The 21007-nt window shown below is 41.9% G+C and overlaps 1 protein-coding gene across 2 annotated transcripts; it reads left to right on the forward strand.

The window, feature by feature from the left end:
* The first annotated feature begins 299 nt into the window (after window positions 1-299).
* LOC146440702 (uncharacterized) lies at window positions 300-19170 on the forward strand. Of its 2 annotated transcripts, none has more exons than XM_085050090.1 (9): window positions 300-984; window positions 4510-4627; window positions 8213-8335; window positions 8572-8738; window positions 10034-10135; window positions 10680-12441; window positions 14450-14584; window positions 14675-14855; window positions 16429-19170. In XM_085050090.1, exons 4-9 carry the CDS (start codon window positions 8593-8595, stop codon window positions 16668-16670), a joined length of 2568 nt encoding a protein of 855 aa, XP_084906216.1. In that variant the 5' UTR covers window positions 300-984; window positions 4510-4627; window positions 8213-8335; window positions 8572-8592; the 3' UTR covers window positions 16671-19170. The 2 variants fall into 2 exon arrangements, with proteins under 2 accessions (XP_084906216.1, XP_084906217.1); XM_085050091.1 differs by having other exon boundaries at window positions 300-518.
* Window positions 19171-21007: the final 1837 nt, after the last annotated feature.

Genomic DNA, 21007 nt, shown 5'->3' on the forward strand with positions numbered 1-21007 from the left:
TTTACGCATATATGTACTCTAAATATATGTATATATATATGTACACACATACTTTTATATATATCCTTTTATACTTACATATATACTTTCACACTGATATATATACTTTTATAATTATATGTATACTTTTTTACTTATATACTTTTAAATAGATACTCTTACCCACATGTAAACACTTTAAATACATATACACCTATATTCACACATACTTACACTTAAACTTTTTAATATAAATACACCTGTGTGTAAATACCGAATAGCGATCAGCTGAGCATCATTTCCTGAGCATCACTTCAGCTAACTGGGGAGGAGAATCCTCATTTCCAGCTCCCCACCTGGCAGCGTTTCCTGCCGAAAGCTCCAGGCAGAGCCCATCAGCTCCGAGCCGAGGGACATCCCAGCCTCGGACAGCGGGAAAACTGCAATTCCCGCAATTCCCAGCGTCCTTGCACGGTGGCTCTGCGGTGACATCAGCCGCTGCCTGGCCGGGGCTGCCTGCGAGCGACAGCTCCGCGAATGTAAGCTCTGCTCTCTGCCCTTCCCCAGCGGCCTTTCCGCCCCCATCCCTGCTGCCAGGGCTGTACCCAGCCGTTCGGAAGGATTTGGGAAGGCTGTGCTGCTCAGCCAGCCGGGAGGTGACAGCTCGGCGACACGGAGCCAGCGCACGTCCCGCGCTTTGGGGACTGAGCGCTTCCCGCAGCGCAATCCCGCCGCTCTCCCCGCGCTTTCCCGCCGCTCTTCCCTCCGTCCTGCGGCTCCAGGGCGGCCAGGAGACGCTTTTCCATAGCTTGGCAACGCAGTGCGTGTAGTAACCGCGCTGGGCAGCGGCGATCCCCGCCGAGGGGACACGGTGGCACCGGCGGGGACAGCCCGCCGCTCCTGCCGGGCGCTCCCGGCTCCTCCAGCCTCTCCCTCCCCGCTGGCTTCTCCCGGGGGCAGGAAAAGCAGCCAGGGAGTGGATGGTGAGAGCCAAAAACTGCGCAGGTTTGTCGCGGGGCAGGTTGGCTCTGGCTGTGGGATGAGGTTTGTGCGCGGGAGGGATGCTGAGGGATGCTGAGAGGGATGCTGAGACAGCTGGAAAACCACCCAGGAAAGTGATTTCTGCGCTGTAATTAATGCTTGCTGAGGTTGCTGTGGTTTAAAGTGTCGTGAGTTACTCTCCTAATAGCGCTCAGTGCTTTCTCAGTGGTTCTGTGATCGTGGGCACCTGGCAAAAACTGTATTTCTCCAAACTCTTTTGCGCTGCTTAGTAGCAGAGTCTCCTTGCAGGAGATTTAATAACTATTTCCCAAAGTGAATGGGAAACGTGGGAATGCTTGCTGCTCACTCTTCCCTGAGAAGTGCAGTAACTTTGCAACCAGGTAACTAAAAAAATCCGAAACTCCTCTATTGCTCTCTAGAAACGGTTTAGATCACTTAAGTGACATTTGATGCTGTTTTAGTCAAATTTGTAATCCTGAGGACACCTTCTCAGTGCTTGAATTTCACGAAGTGAGGAGCAGGTCAAGTGGGAAAAGTTATTTTATATGAAATCTGAGGAGTCTGATGAAATGAAGGTACAAACCTCCAAATAATATGTAGTGTGTCCTGATCCTCGTGCAGCTGATTTTAAAAATTCTGTTTATTTGGCCACACGTGCCAGTTTGCCACATCAAATAGTGTGGTTTCTGCCTATTCAGCCAGATAATTTCAGCATTTTTGTGTGTTTAAAAATATATTTGGAAAGACATTTTGATTTAGTGGGGTTTAAGCTGTAGTGAATAGGTCATCTGTCAGAATGAATTTGGTGAAGTATTTTGCAGTATTTTGTAATTCCAGCTGGGATTTTGTATTCCTGAACAGAAATGTTTCTATGAGTACCAACAATCCTGTTTTACAGCACAGGATATTATCTACAAATCAAGCACTTGAGGTGCCTTTGAATTAGTTGATTTAAAGCGAGTGGGAGTGCAGTAAAAACTCATTACCTGTTTGTTTAATATCCCCTTGTGTTTCCCTGGACTACCAGGAGATAATGGAGTGTGACACGTGGTAGGAATAGTAAGTGAAGGTGAATTACATTCCCTTATATTTCCAGGGAGCCTGCACTTAAAAAAAAAAATTTAAAAAAAATCTTCTGAACCTCTAGAGTAAGAACTTCAATAATTTTTGCCCACAAAAGTACTTAGAAACAGTGGAACTGGAGTGTTCAGAGTAATTGTGGCTTTGGACAGCAATTAAGAGTGTGTTGAGCTGTAAAAATTTATAAAATAAATCTATAAAAGAAAATAAAACTGTAAAAATAGTTTAAATGAATTGCAGAGTGGGGCTTTGTTTCTAAACTACCTGCTGGCAATTTTTTTTTTTTTTTTTTTTTTTAAATAAAGCAAGAACTTCAGTCAGTGGGGAGGTTATGAATTAGAAGTTTTAATAGAAATGTTTCAGAAACCTTCTGTGTGTTTGGATGGGGATTTTTGGGTCAGGAAGAAATCCCTGCCAAAGGTATCACTGCATTGTTTCAAGGGTGGAATTGAGGAGGAAATTGGAATCTCTAATCCCTGAAAACTTTCTGCTGTGTAGATTTGCAAAGCAGATAGGCCTCAATATAAATTAAATTTAAAAAAAGGTGTGTTAGAGAGAAATGTGGGTCTAAAACTTGATGCCTGATTCTGGAACTTGTAGTATAGGTGGAAATTTTTAGGCTTTCCCCATTATCTCCCTGAAACACTGAGGTAATATTTGAAATCCCCTTTTTATTTGCCAGTGGTGCAAGAGCTGTTTGTCCCAACCCTGAAATGCAAAGTGGCAGCCACAGTGACCACTGAAAATCCATTTTGCTGGAGGACTCAGACCTGTTTTGAGCACCTGTGTAAATTTTGAATTTCATTTTGACTCTTACCAGAGTTGGGAAGCCCAAAAGCAGCACCTGCAATGCTTTGGGAGCTTCCCATGATTTCAGGTAGTTCCTATTCAGAGAGATCAGTGGATTGTTGTTTGTGCTTTAGGATATCCGTGAGTGCTTTGTGAAACCCCCTTTTAAAGTTGCAGGCGTTTGGGTTGTGCCACAGAGGTAATGATTAGCCAGATCAATCATGTGGGTTATTGTTAAGTGTGCCTTACAGAAGAACAGCTGATAAATAGAGCAGTTAAGAGATTGGGAAAGGTTGGTGAGGTGAGATCCCATTCCTGCTGAAAGGGTGGTGTGCTGAGATCCCATTCCTGCTGAAAGGGTGGTGTGCTGAGATCCCATTCCTGCTGAAAGGTTGGTGAGCTGAGATCCCATTCCTGGGGAAAGGATGATGTTTGAGATCCCATTCCTGGGGAAAGGATGGTGGGTGTTTGAGATCCCATTCCTAGTAGAAGGTTGATTTGGGTGAGATCCCATTCCTGGTAGCAAAATCCAGGTTGGACATGAGATCAGGCCGATCCTCAGTGCTGCAGTTCAGCAGGTCAGGGTGGATCAGCCACAGTGGGATGTGGATATAGCCTGACATCTCATTTCCTAAAACCTGACAAAGCAGCTGCTCCTGTCCTAAAGCATTTACCATTATTTGGCTGCTGCACGCTTTATCTTAATTTATCCTAAGCATAATAGCTGCACTTCTCTCAGAGCTTTGTGCCAATTAGACAAATTTAGGTTTGTGCCAGTGAAGATGAAGATTAGGTTTTGCAGAGCATTGGTTTGCTCACCTGGGCATTGTTCTGCTGAGTCCTGAGCAGTGTCACACACGTGTGACAGGGGACAGCCACAGGGGACACTCCCCTAGTGACAGCAGGAGGCTGTGCAATGGCTCAGAGTGTGTGCAGAGAGCGCAGGGAAAGATTTTGGGATCAGCACCTGGAGCACTCTGGGAACATGGAATTGTTAATGTGGGGAAAGACCTCTGGGGTCGTCGAGCCCAACCATGTCTCACATCCAGACACCTTTGGAACACTCTGGTGCTTCCACCCCTTCCCTCTCATCCTGCTCCAATGCCTGACTGCTTTTTCAGGGAAGAATTTTTCCCCAAAATCCAGCCTGAGCTTCCCCTGTTACACCTTGAGGCTGTTCCCTCTCCTCCTGTCCCTGTTCCCTGGGAGCACAGCCTGACCCCCTGGCTGTCCCCTCCTGTCAGCAGCTGTGCAGAGCCACAAGGTCCCCCTGAGCCTCCTTTGCTCCAGGATGAACATTCCCAGCTCCCTCAGGAATTCTCCATCCCCTTCCCTGCAGCCCCTCAGTGTGTGTTGGCCTGGGGTGCTCTGCTTTTGTCACCATGGTTTGGGTGACAGTGGCAGGAGCCAGCCTTGCCTTTGCCACTGTCAAATTCTGGGTCTGAAGATGGACTGGAGCCCCTGAGGGAGTTCATTCCCAAGGATTTTGGCTTGCCTTGGGATTGGGATGGTGGTACTGGAGGAGCCCTGGGTGTGTGACATGGGGACACAGTGGGAGGAGCAACGAGGTGGAGCTAGAAATGAGTTTTATGTTTAAGTACAGCTTTGGCAGACCTGATAACTGCTTTTAAAAATTTTTTTAAAATTGCTTTTAAACAGGAGAAGCTGGTCCTTAGGGATCTAATTGCTGCCTGCATGCAATGCTGCACACTCCAGAGGACAGAGCTGATGACAAGGACATGGTCCAAGTGCCACCCCTGGGCATTGCAAGCCACAGGTGAGTCCAAAACCCGAATTTTCTCAGCGAAACAGAAATAAAAACTTGTGTGAGGTGTTTGTTTAATAGTGAATAACCACATTACATGAAAACCTCAACACCTGGAGGGACTCTTACATCCCTGTCTGTGTCAGGACAGGAGAAAGATCTTCTCACACTCTTCATGTCTTTGTGACACTCACCACAAAGTCCTGAAGAACAACTGCTGGAAGTTACCACAGACCCAAAAAAACACCCCCAAAAAAATCTTTTTTGATATGAAATGAGTGTTTCAGTGCTTGTGTTAAAACAAAATAAACAAATGGCCTTGAATATTCTTAATTATAGTTGTTCTTAATTGGGGAACAAAACCCATATATGGAATATGCACTTCATAAATGTATTTATTCCCCCACACAATCCACCTTAAAAGGTGCTTTTTCTGAGTGGTTTTGACCCAACTAAGAGGGGCCTGACAGACTTGATTCCTTTTCCTCAGGAAAAAAGTTTCTTGATTCTTTGACTGCTGAAAAGGAACATTTCTCTTTGCTGCTCTGACAAATCTTTTGGATGATATGAGTTCAGGATTTAGAAGGAAGTCTTCAGTAATCTGCTGTTTTTATGGTTTTATCCCTGATATTAAGAGATCTGAATAACTGACCTATTTTCTCCCCTGAATTTGGTGTTTTACATATCCTTGTTGCCTGTTTCCTTCTGCTGGTTCATTTCCTGGATAATCCAAAATGGCAATTTAGAGATTTCTGATTTTTTCTCTTCACTTTTTTCTTTTTTTACCCACTTTTTCAGAGAATTCCTTGCACTGCACCCTGGATGAGTCAGGCAGTCCCAGTGTGCTATAGATTAAGATGTCCATAGGTGGGAGTTATTAGAAATCTTAAAAAAAAAAAACCCCAAAGCAGTATTTTTTCCTGTTTACTCATCCTGCCAAGAAACAAAACCCAAGAAATAAACAGGAAGTATTTATCCTGCTGAGAAATCAGAGCAGAAAACCCTCCGTGTGGATGTGATGATGCTGCAGTGCTGTTGTTTGCTGTTGTTATCAGGGATGTTCTGGAGCAGTGAGACCCTGCAGCTTTAGGATAACTGGCTGTAAAAAGGTTAATTTTAATGCTTTTTGGAAAATTGAGAACTTTATCAGATGGGACTTTATGTCAGTGAAAAGTTTCTTCTGATTGTATAACAAAGCAAATACTGAGCTGTGATTACATTATTTTTCAGCTTCTAAAATACCTTTTCTGAGAACTGTAAGTCTGATGTAAGCCATAAACTCTTTTCCTCTCTAAAGAGGAAGAAATCCTTCACTGTGAAGATGCTGAAATCCTGGCAGAGATTCCCAGAGAAATCCCTGGATCCCTGGCAGTGTCCAAGGCCAGGCTGGACAGGCCTTGGAGCAACCTGGGATAGTGGAAGTTTCAGATCCCTTCCAATCCAAACCATTCTGTTTCAATGCACAGAACATTGGCACAATTTAGGATTTCTCTATGAAAATTCCTAAAACTCCTTCCAGGCTGCCTGAGGGTTTCCAGTGACCTGGCTGCAGCTCCTGGTGTTGTGGAATTACAGCCACAGGCTTGAACTGCTTCCAGGGCTCTGCTGGGCAGCAGGAACAAAACACTTCCAGTAATTACAAATAATACTGGAGTGTCCTGCTGTATTCCCAGCACTGTGGGATCTTTGCAGAGAGGGTTTTTTGGAGAGCATCTCTGTTTTTAGCTGCCCATCTCAGGCAGTGCTGGGGGAGCAGAAACCTCTGTGTGGGAAATGTCTCAGACCCTGCTGGATAGGGGGAACTCAGAATTTACTGATCTGTGGACTCTTCTTGCAGATCACAGAATCCCAGGGTGGTTTGGGTTGGAAGGGAACTTAAAAATCAACCTTCCACTATCCCAGGCTGCTCCAAAACCCAGTGTCCAACCTGGCCTTGGGCACTGCCAGGGATCCAGGGGCAGCCACAGCTTCTCTGGGAATTCCATCCCAACCCCTCCCCACCCTGCTAGGGAACAACTTTCTCTGCATATCTGATCTAAATCTCTCCTTTTTTCATGTCACAGATGCCACCACCATATCAATGTCTAATAGCTCTGTTACTGTTTAATTTCCTGTATATTTGTACTTTGAAATATTAACAATATAGTGATGGAGTTGTGCTGGCTTAGTTCTCCCCAAGCAAAAGAAAAGTTGGAAGAGCATCAAAATGCACAGAACTGCTGGAGGCTTTTGGAAATAGTGGATGGTTTTGGTAAATACCTTTGTTTTGCCTGCTCCTCAACTGTTTGAGTGAAAAAAAAAATCTAAATTATGTATCTCGGTTTTAGGTATGTTTATTTATTTTTGTCTTGAAAGGTAATTCATTAAGACCAGGATTTGCAGGGAAATAAAGTAAAAGCCTTACTGAAGACTGTAGGAGTTGTAATTTAACTTTTAAAATTTTTTAAAAATTTTTTTTTCTAGAGGCAGCATCAATTAATTAATTTAATTAAAATAATGGTAATTCATTGATTTTTAACTTTGGAATTGTCTGGGTTTTTTTGTGGATTTTTTTTTTTTTTTTTTTTTTTTTTAATTCCTGCAACTGGTTAGCAGTTCCTCTGTAAATCCCAGAGGAGAATTAGTGTTTGGAGGGACAGACTGCAGTGTTTTGGAAGCACTGAGCCTTATCTAGGGTACATGAAGTACCTCTTCTCCTGATCTTTAGGCACACTGTCCTGCAGCACTCGCATTAGCAGTGATTAATGGCTCTGAAAATAAAACATCAACCCATTCCTTACAGATCCTATTTTTATTCTGGGCAGAAGTACTTTATATCCTGGCCAAGGAGCAGGAATTCCTCTCTGGTAGCCCAGAGAGGACCAGGGGTTGGGCATTGTTGATTCTGCTGAATTCTTGTGGATTTTTGGCATTTCTGGATCCTAAAGGATCCCTGTGTTTGTTCAGGAGGCATTTGTAGGTCACAATGGACCTGTGTGAGTTGTTCTGTGCCTGATTTGATGATGTCAATAATTTCAGTGTGTTTGTGTGGATTTTACAGAATATTTGTGTGGATTTTACAGAATGTTTGTGTGGCCTCTGCAGGGTTCTGGTACCTCTGATTCTGTGATTTAATAGAGATTTCTATGGATGTGTAAACCCAGTTTATAGCAAGTGATAAACTCGCAGTGTAAACTTTTTTTTATTAAAAAAAAATATTTCACTGCAGGGTTGTTCTGTCCTGCTCTTGGTAGGAACACACCTGGCCAGGGAATATTTCTGCTCTACCTTTTCAGATAATACCCAGGAAGGGAAATCTTCCAAGTCCATGACAGCTTTCCCTAGGCTGAGGATTTATAGTAAGGGAGATAAATTAAATTCATAAAATTCCAGGTTGGAAGTGACCTCAAGTATCATCTGCTCCACTCTTTCCTGGCCTAAATAACCCTTGAATAAATAATTTATTTGTAACACTCTTTCCTGGAGCAATATTTAGGTTGCTTTCCTTACCCACCTTTTGCTCCGTGGAGTTTCCAGTTCTCCCATGGGCTCTTCACTGGGATATTTTGTATTTCCAGGGATTTAGCAGGGATGATGGCTCTTCCCTTTGTTTTCCAGAGGGGATATGTGTGCCTGGGAAAGGTGCATTTCCACTCTCACCCCCCAGCAGATCCTGAGCTGTGAACATTCCACACCAACCCCTACCATGTGAAACCTGCAGAGAATTCCTATTATTGCACAGTAAGTAAATTCTGTTATTTGCCTATTTATTTTTAGAAGGCAGATTAGTCAGGTTTGCCCTAAATTAAGGCAAAAGAGGGTTGATTTAGACTTCATCCTTTTGTCATAGCTACTTTTTACATCCCTGAAAAATTTATTTAGTTCAAGAAACAAAAGCAAAGCTTTGCTCTGCTGCCTTCACTGCTCACTACACAAACATCTAATATTAAAAGATATTTCCCTCTCTTTCCCCACAGGTAAATAGCAGGAAGCAAAGCATGGACACTCAGTTATTTTCCCCATTTTTGGGGACAATCCCCAGTCCCCCCACAGCCCAGGAATCCTCCCAGCTGTGCCCTGACTGGCTGGGATGTGCTGAGGAGTTTGGATCCCAAACTGCCTTCCAGGAGTGCCCAAAGAAAAGGTATCAGGATTTTAGGGGTTCTGGGTGCCTGGAATTCTTGTGGGGATGAAAAAATGAGATTTTTTTTCAGGGAGGGTTTTTGGCATCACTGGAAACTCAGATTTTTTTTTTTTCCCTCTATAATGATCATTACTCAGACTGTGGGGAAAAAAAAATTCTGTAAGTTTTTCCTTTTTTCCTTAAAGCCAAGTGATGGTGGCAGAATATTGCATTTTTTGGGGGGGGGATTGGGTGGTAGAGACTAGCAGAGCAGCTTTGGACACTTTTTTAATGAGCATTTCAAATACCTCACTGCATTTTTTTCATCATTTTCTTAATAAGAAAGACAAAATTTGAGGTGGGGAGAAAGGGGAGTTCACTGGTGCACAAGGTGCTGAAAGGTAACAGTTAACATGAATTGCCAAAAAACTTAATTTTTGTTTTGCTTGTCTTCCCTGGGAAGTGTCACAGTGGTGTTTATTTTTTAATAAATACATTAAAATAAACACATTAGAAGATCATACAGCTTTACTATTAGGTGTAAGAGTTGGGTTTAAGTACAGAGTGGCAATTTGCTAATTAAAATATGCAATATTTTCTTCAAAGCAGCCTTTAGATTATTGCAAAGCAGCTTTAAAATCAAGAAAAGTTATGGAATTGGAGTTAATTCATGTCTGCACCCATTCTGAGCCTGCAGATATTTAGTATTCCTTGAAGACTCCTTAAAAAAACAAACACAAAAAATTTGCTGTTTAATAAAGACACAGAAGAGATCTGGTTATCAAATATCAGTTCTAAAGGTAGTGATAGTTAAACCCCTCTGGTGTTTATGAGGAATATTTACTGAAATTTGGACCAAATTCTGTCTAAAAGGGGATTAAAAAGTAGTTCAACTTAAGTATAACCTATTATTTTTTGAGATTAGCATAACAGGTTTTGAATTATTGGAAGGAGATAAATTAGAATCATTGAGACTTTGAGAATATTGATCCTATTTATGCTCCAAACAAGACAGCCAAGGTTTGAAGGAATGTCCATGGAATAATTTTGTTTCTTGGAAAGAGAGGAAATCTTTTGCTGCTTGGAAAGTTTTTTGGAGAAACAAAAAGTCAGGAAAATTGTTCTGTTTCACTTGGGCTGTGGAATTCACAAATGCAGGAAGACATTGCTGTAGAGGGATGCTGAGGATACATTAAATTCAGAACAACTAGAAAATGCTGCTAAAATAAATTAAAGCTTTGATCCTTTTTGCCCATTTTGTTGAGAAGAAAAATACTTTAATCTATCTAAGCTTTTATTTTATTTCTTTCTTTCAGGGCACCAATAAATCTGTCTTACTCTGGCAATGGCCCTGATATGTTTGGGTTGGTGTCGAGCATTTTAGAGGAGCCAAACAAGCCAGAACCAGCTTCAGATTGGTGAGTTTGTTCTGAGTTCTTATAATTTCTGTGGGTTTTTTTATTCCCGTTGTCACAGATGAGATACACACTTTTAATTATTTTGGAGCTGAGTGATGAAGGTCTTTTAAATCCCCTTAAAATGTGGAAATGTCTTCACTTGCCAGTAAAAAAGATAAAAAAAAAAGGCAATGAACTGTTGGAGATGCAAATTTTCTAAAGTTTTCCATCTTTAGAGTTTTCCAAAGCTTTGGAGCATTTCAGGAGGAAAAAAAGAGAATTAATTTGAACCAGTAGGGAGTTGACTGAATACAGTGGAATCTGAAATATTTAATAAATCCAAATAAATTCTGTATTTCTGAACATACATCAGATAAACAGTGTTGGTGATGAGATTTCACAGAACATTTGCTCAGCTGCAGTGAGAATATTCTTCCTATTTTTGAGGAGAGCTGTGTATAGTTGGTCAGCAATATAATGCTGGGGAATAACCATGACATGTGAATTATTTTACAGTGAGAAATGATTTAAACAATTACCGGAGGTTTGTTTACCTCTATTACAGGAATTCCCTCTCAAGGTTGTTTCCCCCCATGTGGACACCTGACCTGGGCAGCACTGGGGATTTCCCAGCTCAGCACTCTGTCCACAGCCAGGATTTCCAGGATTTTCCCAACCTTTTGGGCCCCAGCTGCCATCAGGAACCCCTGCAGGAGCCTCCAGATGTGGAGATGCTGCCCAGAGGTTTGGAAGAGCTGCAGCTCATCGAGTCTTGGCTCTCTCCCTGTGCTCATCCCGAAAACATCCTGAGGAATTACCCTGGGAATTCTTTGCAGAACAACACCACAATTCCCCAGGAAGGGATTTCCTTTCCAAATGGAAGCTACAACCAGTATTTGTGCACTTATGACCACGGGAGGTTAAATGGAGGATATGACAAGTGTGGTTCTGGTTTTAGCCCTTTTTCTCCTCGGAATGGAATGAAAGAAAACCGCAGCGTGCAGAAGGAGTTTTGGAAAAGTGAAAAAACAAGAGGAAAAGCTCTGAAAAATTATGCTCAAGGACAAGCTAAGTGTTCCCCTGATCTTTCCAATCAGCTTGTTGATAACTCTTGGGATAAGATATCCCAGGACAACCACCTGTTTTCTAAAAGATATGGGAACTTTACAGCTGCTCACAAACTGCAGTCATCTCCTCACCCATCGCTTTATTTCTTCAATCAACTCCTGAAGGAAAATAATTTTTCTGGAGGAACAGGCAGAAAACCCCAGGAAACCTCTGTGCAAAATGGCCCTCGTGGCTTTACTTTGGGGGATGCTTTTAATAATAATAATAATGAGTGTGAGGTGAATATGGAAAGCTCTCAGCAAGCAGCTGAATATGATTTATCTGTGAAAAATGGGATGCAAAATGGGAGTTATTCCTCATACCACGGGGGTGTGTGGCTGGATGGGAAAAGTCTGGCAGCTGCATGTGATATTCCCTGTGGAAAACAAATGGCATTGAGTCCCCAGTCCTCATCAGGGGTTTCCACCATGTCTGGAGGGTCTCCCACCCACCAGCCTGTAACACAGCCTTCCTACTACTCCCAGCTCCTCCCTGCCAGGAGAGATGGGAGGTTACAAACATCCAGTGGAGTTTGTGGTCATTTGGGGGTTCCTCATTTCATCCCAGAGCACCAAAAGCAGGTGAGATCCACTGGGAGATCTCAGGAGGATGCAGTGATGGATAAGGAGAATCAGCGCTGTAAATTCCCCCTTCCTTTCTCGCCCAACTGCTTTGTGCAGCCCAAAGCTGCATGTGAAGAGCCTGAGAAATACCACAGGTTCCCAAAAAAGCAGAGCAGGGAGAATGGCAGCAGGGATGACAGAAGAGGCAGAAGGAATTGGGTGCCTCATTTGGGATACTCAGCCCCGACCCGCCAGCCCTTCAGCGCCTTCCCCAAAAACCGCCAGCAGAGCACCTTGTCAGATTTCATCAATCCTCCTCTGCTCCCTGCTTTCCCACTCGTGTCTGATTTCAAGCAAAATCCCAGCTTCCCTCCATTCAACCACCAGCTGTTCCCATCGAATAATTTCAATTTCCCTTCACCACCATTTCCCCTCTCGGACCTCGCTGATCTTTTTTGCTATGACAACTTTAACCCCCTGAGTCCCTTCATCAGTGATCTCTTCTCTGGGGAAATCTCTGCCCCTTGTTTTGCATTTCCAGCCCCATTTAACAAATACAGACCCCCCAGGAGCCGCAGCGGTCCTGCAAATGAGCTTCACATCCGACTGGAGGAGTGCTGTGAGCAGTGCAGAGCTTTGGAGAAGGAGAGGAAGAAGGTAAAACACAGCTGGAGATGATGCCTGATAACCACTTGGCTGGTTTTAAATCACGTGAAGGAAGAGAGGAGGTTTCATGGTGTTTAGTTTTTGGTTGATTGGAGTTTTTTGGGGTTTTTTTGTTGTTATTTTTGGGGGTTTTTTTGGTGTTTGGGTTTTTTGAGCGGTTTTTTGGGGTTTTTTTGGGCTTTTTTTTTGGGGGAGTTGAAGTTTTTTTTTGTTTTTTGTTTTGTTTCAGGTTGGTTTGGGGGTTTTTGGTGGTTTTTTGTTGTTGGTTTGGTTTGGGTTTTTTCTGTCATTGATACAGCTTTCTCCTATTCTTTTTTCTTTTTTAATCTTCTTGTAGTAAATGCCTGGCTTTAGTAAAAAAGAAAACTAAGTAACTAATCCTGGGCACCTTCTATGTGTCTGTAGAGAAATCCTACAACATTTTTCTTATTCCCAAAGGAAATTTCAATTTATGCTCTTCTCGCTACAGCCACTTTCCCACCTCAGACTCATTCCAAGAACTGCTGGCAGGGAAGGATCACACTGATAATGAGGATATTGCCCTTGGGAATGAAAGCTCTGTGCTCTAAAGGAGCAGGAAGTACTTTCCCAAGGGGAGTCAAATCCCTGAATTCCATGCCAGAAACTGTCCATAATTATATTATTTCAGAAATGAAATTATCCATAATTATACACGGAGTTGTATAATTTGGCAATTATTGGCTATTGGCTTGGCTGTTTCCAAATATTTCCAAAATTTGGCTTGGCTGTTTCCACCTTGGAGAAACCTCCTGGTCATTGGATAAAGGTGTTCAACCAAATTAGATCTGCAAATCACCTTTTTCTTTCCATCACCAACTGTGTGGCCTCCTGGGAATTCTCTGCAAGTGAGAAAGAGAGATGTGATGATTCTTTCTCCAGTGTTTATAGTGCATATAGATGAGTTAATTGCTTATTAGTTGTAGTTCTTAATTACCTGGTGTCATTATCTGAACCCATGAGCCTTTTCCCATCAATTTTTTTTTTTTCTGGATGCCTTTCACTCAGAAGATGACTACAGGTGGAGTCAGCTCTTGTAATGCAGGTTAGGTGAGGCAGGGACTAAATGATGTGGAAGTGTTGGTGAAGCAAAAGGAGAAGGACTTCAGCACATTCTTTCAGTACAAATGTACACAGTGGGAGTGTGGATTTAGCCTTGAGCTGCACTGCAGCCCCTGACCCCTCTCTGCTACACCCATTTTAGCCTGGAGAAGGAATGAAAGAAGGAATCTACTTCTAGTTGTGTCTTTTTTTACTCCAAGTGTAAGAATTTATCCAAAAATAGGTTTGGTGATGTTTAGTCACTGTCTGTGTGTTTCTCTTGGGGTTTGGCTGCTGTGTTGATAATTTTTCAGAGCTGGTATCAGATTCTGTTAAATGTGGTTTCATCCTGATGTGCTTCAGATGCAATTTATGCTGCTGTGATCACCTGGTTCTTTTTCTCCTTTCAATAATCCTAAAATGTGCCTTTTGAGAGAAGCAGTGAGAGGTGTTGAACTGAGGGAGAGCAGAACTGGGGAAATAACTCCTGCAAGGAAGCTGCAGAGGGACTTTTGATTGGGGCATGGAGTGATAGGTCAAGTGGAATGACTTCAAACCAAAAGAGGGCAGAGTTAGATTAGATTTAGGAACTAATTTTTGCTGTGAGGGTGGGGAGGCACTGCAAAAGGTTGTCCAGAGAAGCTGTGGCTGCCCCTGGATCCCTGGAAGTGTCCAAGGCCAGGTTGGACAGGGCTTGGAGTAACCTGGGATGGGGAAAGGTGTCTTTGCCCATGGCAGGAGTGGAATGAAATGATCTTTAAGGTCTCTTCCAACCCAGATTTTGGGATTGTGTGGTATTTGGGAATGTTTTTCTGTAAATGCAGTCAGAAGTTAAGATAGGTGGATTAGGAGTGAGCATCCTGAAAATCCCAAACAGCACCAAAAAAGCATGGCTAACACAGCACTGACTCCAAACAATCACAAATCATTTCCCTTTCAGGCCGAGGCTGACCTTGCCAGGCACTTCCCAGGGCAGCTCATCTCCAGCTCCTCTCCCATCCCTGCATCCCAACTCCCTGCCCACCCATCCCGCGTGGATCGCCTGATCGCCGACCAGTCCCGCGAGCAAGCCAGGGTAAGCCCTGTGGAGCTGCAATTCCTGCCTTTCTCTCGTGATTTATTTATCTCTAGGTAAATCCTGAGTGATTCTGGTGTTTTGTGGCAGGTGCTGGCGTTGATAGGAAGGATGGAGAGGCTCTGTGGTGCCCCCGTGCACGGGAACATCTCCAGGACTTTGGGACAGCACCTGGAGGCCATTCAGGTGACCCAGGCACGTCGGGAAGATGAGGTTGGGAATGCTGCCAACCCCCAGAGCCAGGGGGTGCCACGTTACAGCAGTGAGAAAGGTAATGCTGCCCATGCCTGTGACTCTCAGAGCTTCCTCAGGGATGTAATTGGGAATATCCTCCACTTGGGAGTGTAAATTTAAAATAAGCAATAATTCTTCTTGTCATTTCAGCGAAAGAAAGTTTGCAGATACACACCTGTTGCTTGTTAAGACCTTAAATTACTTTGAGATCTATTTTCTTTTTGTGTTTTTCTGTTACTAGCTTAAATACTCTGAAACATTTTCCTCTTGACTAGAAGAGAACCATAAAAACTCCTCAGTGACATTATATACCCAAAAGTGGTTTTCCTAAAAGCAAAAACGTGCTTGTTTATAAGCAAGTAGAATTATTGACTGGTATGGCTATACTTTCTTTTCAGCTTATAAAATAATTTAAAAAAATTTCCAGTGTTGTGTAAATCAATTGTCTGTCTACCTTCCCTGAATCACAAACCCACCAGGAATGATGTTCCATGTTTCCCAAATTCTGTTGAAGCAAAGCCAGAATAACCTGTAGCAGCAGTAAAGGTGATATGTGTGGAAATGTAAGGCTTGGGGTCAAAGATAATATCATTTTTCTTTAGAAAATACCTGTGTCTCATGGCAAAAGAGGAATTCACTCCTTATTGCTGAAGTGAAGTGGACTGTGAGGTTGCTTTGCCTTTGGAATAGCACTTCCTTGGGAGGGAAAAATAAGCTGGACAGAGTCAAAATGGTTTTTCTGCTTTTGCAATTTAGGTATCAAAATTAAAATATAAAATCAATATAAAATGCCATGCCCTTAAAACACTAGTCCTATATGCAAACTGACTTTTTAAATGACTTCTGAAATTTTCATGTTACATGAACTCCAAGTCAGGAGGAGCAGAAGGAAAGTTCTTGGCCAAGCAGGGGAAGTAGGACACAGTGGTTTTGTGGATGATTGTGATCAGATTTATTGCCAATACAGAATATGACTATTGCCAACATTTAGGATCAGGATCTAAACAACAGCTCTATCATCTGCTACTACAATGACTTATGGCATCACCAGCTTGTGGTCCCTCCTGTTGGGTTGCAGGTTTTGGTGAGATTCCCTCCCTTTCTGAATTCCCAGAGAAATGTAGGAGCAGCTTGGTGCACTTAATCCCAAATTTAGTCAACAATCTCTGTCTGAAAGGTTGCAATATCAGCAGTTTTGGCTAGAAATGTGCAGGTTTGCAATCAGGCCTTGCAGAATTCACAGCTGCAAGCAAATACCCAATGGAGCTACTTTAGGATTTTATCTCTGTATTTAACCAATCTTTGCACTTTTACTCACCCATCCAAAAATCAGCCTTCCCAATCTTCCCCCTGCAAAATCCACAAACTGCCTGCAACCTCAGGAGCCCAATTTGCCCAGTTTGCCCAGCATCTTAGACCCTTCTCCATCATTTTAGACCCTTTTTGCACAGACACAGTCCATGTGAGATGCTGTCACTGTCATTCCCAGTGCAGCTCAGCTGTTCCTTGAGCACGCTTTGCTCAAGGCCATGAGTTGAACAAATCCACGGAATTTCAAAGCTTTTTTTGTCTACCATTTCCAGGCTAACTGCTGTGTTTCCCTGTTGCAGATGTGCTGGCCCTGGCAGCTGCCCTGAGAACCCTGGCTGGTGCCACCCGCGGCTCTCGCACTGCGCTCTGGTGTGCTCTGCAGGTGACTCTGCCCAAAACCACCCCAGCTGCACCCCAAAACCAGCTCATCCAAGGGTCACTGCAAGAGCCTGGTCCTCCCAGCACTGGAGAAAAGAGCAGCGTGGAGCATGGAAGCAAAATAAGTGAAAAAGCTGAGGAATCGCTGAGGAATTTGGAATAATTGCAGATAATGAAAGGAAAACCGCGGATGGGGAGGGAAGAGCTCAGGTCCTGCCTGGCACCGTGGGAGGTGGATTTGGTGGGATGGCAGAAGCACAAAGGGTTAATCCACATGCCTGCTCAGTGCTGCAGTTCTGTTCCTGGGGATCTGCTGTGGGGAGACACAGCTCAGTGTGGTGGTGATGGAGTTTGGATATTGCAGTGTGAGAATTTCCACATTCAGAGGAGCCAAATGACAGCTGAGCATTTCCTCCTGTGCTCACCCAAAAGTCAGGGCAGGACCTGAGACACCAGAGTGTAGCAGAACTTAATTATCTTCTTTTTTCTTTTTTTTTTTTTTTTGTTTAATATGAGACAGTTTAGCATATTTAAAGATACTTTTTTTCTTTTTTGCACCATATCTAGTCCTTTTCGGAACGAAAGGGATCAGTGAGTAGTTTGCTCCCCAACACTGCGTCAGGAGCAATCCACACTGCTGTGGTGTTGGTTTTTGGGACGATTTATCACTCAGTTTATCACTCAGTTTGACAGGAATAATCAGTGTTTGAGGCTGGTTGTGTGAGAGGCTTCAGCAGTTGTGCTGCAAGTTCATTTTCCAGCAAAATCAGAGTCAACTGAGCTTTTTCCATAGTGTTGGCTACTGAATTTCTTCCACTAAAAAGGGATTTTGTAGCTTTGCAGTGTGAACTGCATTGAAATGCACATGAGCAGGTGATAGAAAACTCACTCAGGATCAGAAATGAGATTTATTGATTCCTCAGTGGGTTTAAAACCAGTACCAATATAACATAGTATGCACTTAATTAAAAAATTATTGTTATTAATGTAAGTTCATGGTACTATAATTTCTTTCAGACACATTCCATATTTATTTAAATGTCTTCATTGAATGTTTATTTAAAAATCTATTTTAGTAGTATGAAGTTAAATATTTTGCCAAATCTTCCGAATAATCAGACTTAATGATTTACTCAGGAACTCTGTATATTGTTATAGAAATACACACATGGTATATAGGGATTTTTTGGGAAAGTGATGTTTGCAAAATATTTACACAAAGCTAACTATGTACTAAGTTACCAAAGCTGTTTAACTGATTATTTTTTTGGTGTGGAAGGTTTAATATATTTAATTGTTGTTAATTAGTCTCCAGTGTGTGGCTTAGACAATCAGAGGGTGGCTGTTCAGGGTGAGAATTAGCAAAAAATGAGTAATTCCAGGTGTGTTCTTAGGGCATTTAGGAATATTTTAATGCTTTAACAACTGTCTCACTGTTGCACAATCTCTTAAAATGTACTAATAATTAAGGTTCGTAAGTATCAGGATATTAATGGACAGCTTGAGAGGGAAATTTTTAGGTTAGAAGAGAATTAAGTTGGGGACTTAAGCAAAGTGTGATAGACAAAAATGAAGATTTTCATGTCACATCGTGTTCAGTGTCGAATTTGACATTTTTGTGGGTAATTACAGAACTGTTCCCATATATATCTGTACTTGCAAAATTGTTCCAACTGCAGCTGTGTGGTTTTGGATCTGTGGATGTGTCTAGAGCAGATGTTGTCTCAATAATTTCATCCTTAACTCTACTGAGGCACAGAAATTTGTAGCTAAAATTTCCCCAGACCTCACTGTCATCCACTAGTAAAGTTTAAAAGCAAAAGTAGATAGAATAATCAGATTCTAACTATAGCAAGGTGTGGGTTTTATTCCTTAAAGAAAGTGAATTCAACTTAAAATATTATTTTCAGCCTGAGCCTAAAAAGCAGGTAGCAGAGTTATTTAGTGTGTTTCCTCTGTGTGCACATGCAATTTATTTGCACAAATTCATTTAAGAAAGTTTCAACCTGCATTTGTGAAACTGATTGTACTCCACACCTTAAAAGTGGAGTTTGCAGTATTTCAGTTTGTGGGTAATTTGGGGGTTTAATTCCCATTACTGGACTGACAGAAAATCAGGATTTGAAAGCCTGGATTTGTTTTTTTTTCCTGTTTACAGAACCCTTGTGGTCCTGCAGGGTTGTTTTGCAGTGGTGAATGTTTAAGGTGTAATTGGTTCCTACTGTTAATTAATATTAATATTATTAATTCATGTGTTAATTAATATTACGAAGGAACATGAAATTAATTGGTCCATAGTTAATGTGCCTTTAACAGCCTCATTTTCCCAGAGAGCTAGAAAGCTGTGTGGTCACTTCTGCTTTCAATTCCAGTTTAAAAATGCATTTTAAAGGATTCCACGTGGCTGTAGCTGACTGCAATTAACACATGCTGCTAATTAGGTTAATTACACACAGGAAATCATCCAGTTTTGGGCTCTTTAAGGAGCACTGTGGCTTTGGAATGTCCCCAGGATCACGTGTGCTCGGGTCAGATGCTCCTTGTCATGCCCTACAAATGCTCCTGTTCCACTTTGCCTCGCTCTGTTTTCTTCACAAAAACTCCAGGTCCTCACAAAAAATTCAATTTTTTTTCCATATTTTTTCTTATTTTTTTCTTTTTTCTTCTTTCTTTTTTCTTATTTTTTTCTTATTTTTTTCTTATTTTCTTCTTATTTTTTCTTTTTTCCTTTTTTCTTTTTTTCTTTTTTCTTTTTTCTTTTTCTTTTTTTTCCTTTTTTTTCTTATTATTTTTTTCTTATTTTCTTCTTATTTTTTCCTTTTATTTTTTCCTTCCTTATATTTTTTTTTTCCTTCCTTATATTTTTTTTCCTAATTCTTTTTTGATTGGTTGGTTTTTGGGTGGTTTTTTTTTTGCTTGATTTTTGGTGCCCATTTCTTTAAATGCGTTGGTTATGGACAACATCACACCTAGGCTGACTCTTGTCCTCAAGTCTCATTTCAGACTGCTCCACTTCTGTTCATTACAAATCCTTTTGCATTTTTTTGGGGGGAAAAAAACCACTTTGTTTTGTAAAACACCACCTGGAGTTGCAGCAGCTCTGTCAGGCAGAACATTCTTTTTGTTGCCTCGTGTTTAATTTGGCAACAAGATAAAAACTCTGCAAGTCTTGCACTGATTTTTTTTGGTGTGAATAAATACAAGTGTAATGTTTGTGGCATTAGGGACTAATTGTATTCATGATTTACTGACCTCAGGGGAAGCAGAGTTGAGGTTTTAGGTCACACTTCAGCCAAAGAGGTGGTTTTGGTTTGGACTTAGGTTTGATTTTTGGATGGGAAAAAAAGAAAATCCCCCTTTCCCTCCCCTTTTTGAGCAGCAATCAGGTAAAATTTAATTTATTCCTTTTTCTTCCACTTCCTCCCTCCCGCCTCCTGCTTTCTTGAGATTTAATTGTTTGGGTTTTTTTCCCTGTTTTGATTTACACTTTTTATATTTTGGGGTGAGATGAAGAAGGTGGCAGGGATACTGGATTGCTCTGGTTTGTATCCCTTTTGAAATCAGGACTATTATCAGGGTGCTCTTTGACAGTTGGTAGTAAACTTTAATGCTTTAAAATCCCAAATTGACAGTCCAGTCCATTATTTCTGTATTCTGTAGAAATAACTGCAGTTTTAGGGTGATTAAACCTCATTAATTCCCAGAAGGGAGGCAAGCAGCAGGGGAAGATCTCTTATTTGTTATTTTTTTCTGGTTCTAGGTCTTGTATCTCTGTTTTTCTGTATCCCACAGGGTCCCTCTGGCAGTTAAGTTGCTCTGATGGCATTTCTGTCAACTAAAACTCAGAAATTGGCATTAATTTGTTGTTTTCACTGGAGCAGCATGCAGGGAGGTTATTTAAGTTCATCATGCTTGTCTTGCTGTGGCCTTTTGGTTGAGATTTACTTCCCAAACTGCTGCCATTGGAATTTTTTCATTCCAACCTGAATATTTTCCTTTGCTGCTGCTATTGACCACCACTCCCAATATTCTTCCTGTACCTGGATATGTATAACTTGGAAATGATTTGCCTTACAGTCAGAACTGCTGCTTCAGTTTAAAATCTAATTATTCCTGGAATATTGGAAGGAAATGAATGGTTTGAGGTGGGGATGGTGTGAGTTGAGAGGCTTGACTGAGGTGTTTGCCTTTGCAGAGAAATGAGAGGATAACCCAGGTTTCTGTGGGGAAAAAAATCACATTTCCCTGTGCATTTCTCCAGAGATGACAATGTGCAGAGCTTTTGGGATCGTGGTTGATCTGCAATCCCAAAAACTGCTCTGCAATCAGTTCATTTGGGGATGTAAAGGAGGAAAAGGGAGTTTTAAGAAGGAAAGAGCTGCAGAGAGCCCTAATTCCAGTGGGGAGGATCACTCTGCTCCTACCTTCCATGCTCAGAAGGGCTTGAAGGACCAGGAACCTTTTCTTGAATCACAATTCCCTTTTCCCATCCTCTGCTGG

This window comes from Lichenostomus cassidix, chromosome 2 (assembly GCF_008360975.1).
Source record: "Lichenostomus cassidix isolate B80296 chromosome 2, HeHo_3.0, whole genome shotgun sequence".
NCBI lineage: Eukaryota > Metazoa > Chordata > Aves > Passeriformes > Meliphagidae > Lichenostomus > Lichenostomus cassidix.